This window comes from Thamnophis sirtalis, unplaced genomic scaffold (assembly GCF_051295495.1).
Source record: "Thamnophis sirtalis isolate CommonGarterSnake01/CBP01778 unplaced genomic scaffold, rThaSir2_p1.2 scaffold_5, whole genome shotgun sequence".
Classification (NCBI taxonomy): domain Eukaryota; kingdom Metazoa; phylum Chordata; class Lepidosauria; order Squamata; family Natricidae; genus Thamnophis; species Thamnophis sirtalis.
Window position 1 is genome coordinate 104541799 of NW_028261385.1, and position 6760 is coordinate 104548558.

The following is a 6760-nucleotide window of genomic DNA, read 5'->3' on the forward strand; positions in this document are numbered from 1 at the left end:
AACAGCACCAGCTCAGCCAGCAATGGAGGGAGGCATCCGTCCAGACCTACCTTCAAATATAGGCATTATGCTAGAATTTCTTTTAATGAAATTCTGCAACTTCCTTTGGAAACTCCTTGCTTACTGTCGGAGCAACTTCTATCTGGTGTAAGTGCTAAAGAAGTGGAGTTTAGTGTGACCCACAGGCTCCATCTACTGGACAGCAGTCAGATTACAGCTTCGCTGAAATGCTAGTGCCCACTTCTGAAAGCACTGCCATATGAATGGGCAGATGCAAGGGTTGGCAGCTGTAATTTAGTTTTTACTAGAACCTTTGGACATGAGAGGCCATTGAATGGTGGGATGAAGAAAAGGATTGACCAGGTGGGGAGAAGTAGAGGAATACCGCTGGTATCCATAAAACCACCAAAAGAGAACCCAACTCTTATTTTCAGGCATAATCATTTTCAATTCCCACTGTAGTTTTCATGCTCATAGTTCAAGTTGCACTCTGATCTCCACCTATCCTCACCATCAAAAAGGGAAGGGACAAGAAATATTTGATGCAGGTGATATTTTTATTAGTTTTACAATCAGGCTATTTTGTGACTTTCCATCTAATTAACAAGACAAATATTTGAAATTCTCATAAAACCGAAGTAAACACTAGAGGTTTTGCACCATTCCAAGTGAACGTTGTCCAGTCCTGGATAAATTACACAGAAGTAGTCAATTAAAGGAGCTGGCGGTTATACTTAAGCATGCATAAGAGACGTGCACCTTCCTGTGTAAAGCCATCCTCAGTCACTGGTAGTTTGAAGAAACCTCCTGGGAGGAAGGGAGACTTGGGAAAACAGACAGGCAGCCAGAGGAATCGCCGGGCCAGTGGACTCAGCACAGGAAGCTGCTCAGCTTGTGCCTCCCACCACTGAGCCAAGGAGACGTCAGCAGGAGCTGCTTCAGCCAAATGTTGATACCGAAACCATTCCATTTCTGGCACCCCCAATAGGCCAGGGATCCCTTGGTCGTTCTCTATCTGGTTCCATCCTACAGCCCCCAGTTGCTTGGGATCAAGTGCCCGCACTGCTTTCAAGGTGGGCATCGCAGGATGATAGTCAAACAAGCACTCCAGGAGACTCAGGCTCTGAGCTAAGATTTCACGAAACTGTTGTGCCCACTGAGGTGGGCACAAAGCCAGATGCTGTTCTGTTTTGGGCCCCAATCTTGAATCTAAGTGATAGGAGAAAGAAACTCGCAAGGAATCTAGTTCTCCATAGATTCGGTGGGCGAGGGGCTCACCTGTCTGGTGCAGAAACCGTACCGTGGCCAACAGACCTTGGGCATGCTCAGCTATAAAAGTGGCTTCTGCCACAAGTTGCTTGCCATTCTCCCCTAAGATACTCTGCAATTTTGCCATAATGGGTCCCTCGACTTCATCACTTGCTACAAATTCCCTCAGAACTGGGAGATGGTCTGCAATGCCTATTGCTTTCTCCAACCAAACCTCAGGGCCGGCCTGCCTATTGCACACAGGGAGAGACAGCTTCAGTTCATGCTCTTTCAGGAATAGTGCATAACGGTGACGGAGAGTTGGACGCCGTCCAAACGTCTCATCCAGAAGATGTTGCAGTGAAACCAGCCTTTCTAACTTATCTTGCCATAGCTCTATCACCAACTCCAACTGATGATACAAGCAAGGAACATGAAGGGCAGCCGGCAACACCTCACCTAAAATCCCATTTGCAGCGAAGGCCTGGCTCATAGGCACACCCCCTGAAGTGACCACAGCCAGTACCCGGTGGAACAAAACATGCCCTTCACTCAGCATACGGGCAACAGCACGGGCCACTAAGGGACGGCTCAACTCTTCCAGGATCTCAATCCCAAGAAGCAGTGGAGACTGCCCAAGTCTATTAAGAGGCGAAAGGGAGAGTCCAAGGGCGATCCGTCCGTCGTCTGTAGTAGCCTCATGAAGGAAGACAAAGGCATCCTGATGCCGAAGGCTGTGACAAAGAGCCAATTCATGCCGTTGTCTCAGGGCAGGAAGGAAGCTACGATAAAGCTGTGCAAGGGAGGGGAATGGTCGCCTAGACCCTGCCTGCTGCACAAGAGCCTCAAAGCGCTCTGCCTCCGAAAGTGGGACTCCTATCTGGGCCAAGGCCTTGAGCAGAGTCACTACGATTGAATCTGGCACAGCAAAGGATTCTGAGCGACGGCAACGGGACACATTCAATGGCATCGCACCAGTTTGTTTCTTAGGGTGGAGAGATGAAGCAGAAACTTTAGGGGCATGTGTCTCATCCTGTAAGGTCAGGGAAGAACAGCGTTGAGAGAGCTTTGTAGATCTCCTCAATTGATTTGCCATGGATTCACTCTGAAAAGTAACAAACATATCACTAAATGAAGGCAAAGCCTTTCCTGGAGCAAACCATATATTAAACATAGCCTGTGTTTGAACTCATTTTCTGCAGCTGAGATCTTGGTACCAATTTACCAAGCCTTTTACATTTCTTCTAACAATACAGCCATGTCCAGGCTGACTGCTTTATCAGTGTTTCTAGCTGCTGCTGCCACAATTTGAGAATTTAATATTGTTTTAACACAGAATTTAAAGTCAAAGATTTCTTTTTCTTTATTATTGCAGTTCCACTCAATGATAAGCCCCATTATATGGGGTGTATCAAAGATGGAACCAGAGTCTCTATAACAAACATTTCTTTCCCACGCAGGGCTATCATTTTGGGTTAAGAGGTTCCTGTGCTGTGTTTTTAACAAGCAGAGTTTTTCCTATGGTTACTGTGATAAGAAAGCAGTTTCCAACTTGCTTCTAGCTGCTCATGCAGCCATTACATTCACAGAATTTCTACTTGTAAGAAAGAAAATTTTACCTGTTCTTTAATTACCCTAACCCTACAAACTACATCAATTCTGCAAATGCTAAAGAGCCAAGCAATTCAATACAACCCAACATTTGGCAGGTTATAGTTCCCCCACCATACAACCCAAAGTCGAGCCTATTATTATCATTTTCTCATTAAAGGCTGCAAATTGCTTTGGAAAGGTCACAACCAACAAGGGGTTGGTTGTTACCCGACAGAGCCATCCCTTCCCAATAGCACGACATGCTCCACAAATCCTCATACTCACTTTCTTTGCAGTTCTAGATTGAAGACAACACTTCAGAGCAAAAAAAGCCTTTCCTACACACAAAGTCACTATTTGATTAGAGAGAGAGAAAAAACTAGAAGATACAACAGCATCCAAGCCAACTACAAGATTCCACCCTTGCTGCCTTCCTTTTTTTAACCTCAGTAATTTGTCTCCTGGGGTGCTGACTCCTCCCAAATAATTGCAATGCAATCTTTCCCATGAGCACTGGGTTTTCAATCACAAAATTGGGATAGGTAAGTATTGAACTTTTTAATCCTGTGATAAATGTGGCCTTCTAGAAGGAAGGTTTCCTCTATAGTCACTGCTGAAGCTTCTATCTTGAGTGATCTGATACTGATGCCTGCTGGAATTCCCTTTTGCCCAATCATTTCTGGTTTTGCTTTCCAAAATATTTGTGTTGTTATTTTATGGTGGAAATAGCATAAACATCAATATTAGCAGTTCGTGCTTTGCAAAGTATTTTTCTTTAGTCTACAGCAATACAAGTGGTAGCAGCGACTGCCAGTTACTATTTGGATTTTTCCTTCAGCTTGGTAACATTCTATTTCTCAGCATCTTCTTGAAGATTTTGTGTTGTCCTCCCCCACTTGACATAATCAAGCAGAAACAATTTTTTGTACAAATGCAAAAAATTACTGGTAGAGAAAATAAAGCTGCTTTCAACTTGGAAATAGCCAGGTATTTAGATTTTATTCATTTTACGAAGTGTATCATACCAAGGACACTTTGGTATACATCAACCAATTTCTCTCTCTCCATATATAATGTGGGGGTGGGGATACACATCTATTTCTGCCTCTTTTTAGAGTTCATTTGGGTTTTTCTCCCAGGAAAATATACCTAGGATTCCACCACCTCCTTGGTAGAACTTCTGTGTCTTTAACAGTCGTTCAATAAGTAAAAAGATGTTTTGATTTAACAGCTTTCCCCAGTGCTTTCAAGATTAAGGTTGCCAGATTTGGGCTGCAGAAAATTGGATCGGCACTAGATGGCAATAAAGAAATACAAATACTAAAACAAACCACCCCCACCCCCCAAACAAACCAAACAAACAAACCACAAGCTCTAATCCTTTGCAATCATCAGCCAAATGCTTGCAACAGAGATTTGATAGGTCTACTCTAGAGCTATTAGGAAGTATAGACATCCTGATCACACAGAATGCTGACTCAGAATGATGGGGCTAGAGAAGCCAAGGAAAACTGACAGACATAATGGGAATATTTTTACCATGGGAAATATCCCTGTATTTAAGAGGACCACTATATACTAGGCATATATTTTAGCTTCAATTAATGATCAGAAGCTGTGAGTATTAAGAGCTGCAAGAATGAAAGGAAGATGTGACACTACTACCAATCGTGTGAATATTGTCTAAAGTGAAAACCAATACTTGTTCAGTACCTTTATGACACACACATTCTCTACCTATTAATAAAATGTATTCAATTCAGTTAGTTGAACATTGTGCCATTTGTCTTAGTGAATCTTGCACCACTTAGCAAAATTACATGTAAATGTTGAAGGTATGTATTTTCAAGGTACATGGAATGGATTTGGAGGCAGGATTGGTTAAATATATTGGATTTTAATGTCCTAGTTTTGCAAATTCAAAAGTTATTTGATGGGCTGGGCAGCCTAATTGCTTGCAAGATTTGAAGGAATAGCAATAAAGTTGTAATTTAAGGACCTCACAGCTGATCCAAAGGGAACATTTTTCTAATCTTTGTGTGCAAAATTGCTAGCTACAGTGCAGGCTAACTATTCACAGCTTGCTACTGATTATCCCATCCAATCTGTTAAGAATGTCTTTCCTTTACAGGCTTGGATATCTAGCGAAATTTGCTTTTTGGATTAAATTAGTTGCTATGCTTTTCAGGTATATTTGTTATTTTTGAATATGTTCGTTTGGAATACCATCAGTGTATACCACCTGTTTCTGATGACTGTTCTGCATACGCTGTCCTTGCAGCATGTTCTTTTTGACCTCTTGAATTTCTACCTGCAACATTACTATAGCAGCTGGAAAGTGGTGAGGACTTTCTCAGCTAACCTGCATCAAACATAGATTCATTAGCAGCCTCTTTATCAAATGACTAAAGAAGTTTGCATTTGTTGAACGTCTGTCTGGGCATATTCTCTTCCAGCTGATTATAGATTAAAGAAACCACAATAATTCTTTGTACATATTCTTTGCAGATATATTCTTTGCCTGGTTGCCATCAAAACAGATGAGAAAAATATTAATTAGAATATTTACCACTTATGAGGTACAGAATGTAAGATGGGGTTTTCATATTACAATATTCATATAACATGGTTCTAAAAGCCTGAGGAGAAATTTCATTATTTAGTATAGGATAGGACATTCTGTAAAATCTCTTCATCCTTCTGACAAGGAATTTGGACATTCTAGTTGTTTGTTAAACCTCCTTGTTCTTTACAAAGGCTTCACAGAGATAGTTCTCTCCTTTTTGAGGAAAAGCAGACTTTAATTTGTAGGTACCAACATCATCTTCATCAAAAGTGTGACTGATAGTTGAATTAACACTTCCTAAAAGCCTCTGACTAAAGTTGCAAAGAAATGAACTGCATGGCCTCTTTTCTAGTTTCTCTGCATCAAGACCATGACAGTCATAAACCAGAACAGGGGTGTCAAACTCAATTTCATTGAGGGCTGCATCAGCATTATGGTTGCCCTCAAAGGACCAGTTGCATGTAAGACTATGTTGACTCACAGTGCCAGGTGGGCGGGGGCGACTCCATGCTGCTCATTGGGGCTGGGATGGGATGGAACAATTCGCACTAGCTAACTCAAGGCCCACAGGCCACATTGCAGATGCAGTTAGATAGAGTCTGCCCTCGAAATGGCATGGGCAGGCTTCGGCCTAATTTTCCACCCCCCCCCCCCGCCAGCACTCATGTACACCACCAGAATCATATTGCAGGGGTGCAGGGGGTGGGAATATAAATGAAGCCTCTGAATATTTTCTGGGTAGAAAATTAGGCTGCAGCCTGCCCTGCTTGCCTGCCTACCTGCCTGATGGCTTTGCTCTCCGTCAACAACATGGATCCCCAAATGTGCCAGCAATGGCTCCTAACTCCTGTAGGAAGGTATCACCAGGCCTTCTCCCAGAAAAAATAAAACATCCTAGGAAATATTGAAAAGGCAGAATATTTCTCTGGATGTGAAAAGGAAGAAACATGTTTTAAAAGACAGAATAGCTCCCTGTAGCTTCCTGCCCATCCCCACTTTGTCAATGGGCCATTAAGAAGGCCAAGCTAGTCCACTTTACATAATAAAGAGTTCTCCCCTTCAGCTCCAGGAGGATGGGATTAAGGCATGATAATATTGGCCCTTTACCCACATGGCATCTGAGAACTCAACCAAACCTGGATTCAAAACACAGCCTAGAGTGTTGCCCCTGCATGGGCCCATGGGAATCTGACAACCAATCAGAATACAAGATCAAGATCAAAGGCCAGAGAGGGCATAAAACCAGGAACTCAGCATCTCAGTCCTTTCTCTTTTCTCCACCAACATTGAAGCATGTGATCCTCAAGCCATGTGGTCCTGTCCACAAATAAACCATCTTTCCAAGCAGCCTCC

General features: G+C 42.7%; 1 protein-coding gene across 1 annotated transcript; it reads right to left on the reverse strand.

The window, feature by feature from the left end:
* Positions 1-712: 712 nt before the first annotated feature.
* LOC148045520 (uncharacterized) lies at positions 713-2218 on the reverse strand. The gene has a single exon (XM_087717026.1). The coding sequence runs from the start codon at positions 2216-2218 to the stop codon at positions 713-715; it is 1506 nt and encodes a 501-aa protein (XP_087573152.1).
* Between the last annotated feature and the right edge of the window lie 4542 nt (positions 2219-6760).

What these genes read in the sequence shown, in the direction of transcription:
- LOC148045520 (XM_087717026.1), bottom strand. Translation starts at nt 2,218, where the DNA reads ATGCCATTGAATGTGTCCCGTTGCCGTCGCTCAGAATCCTTTGCTGTG.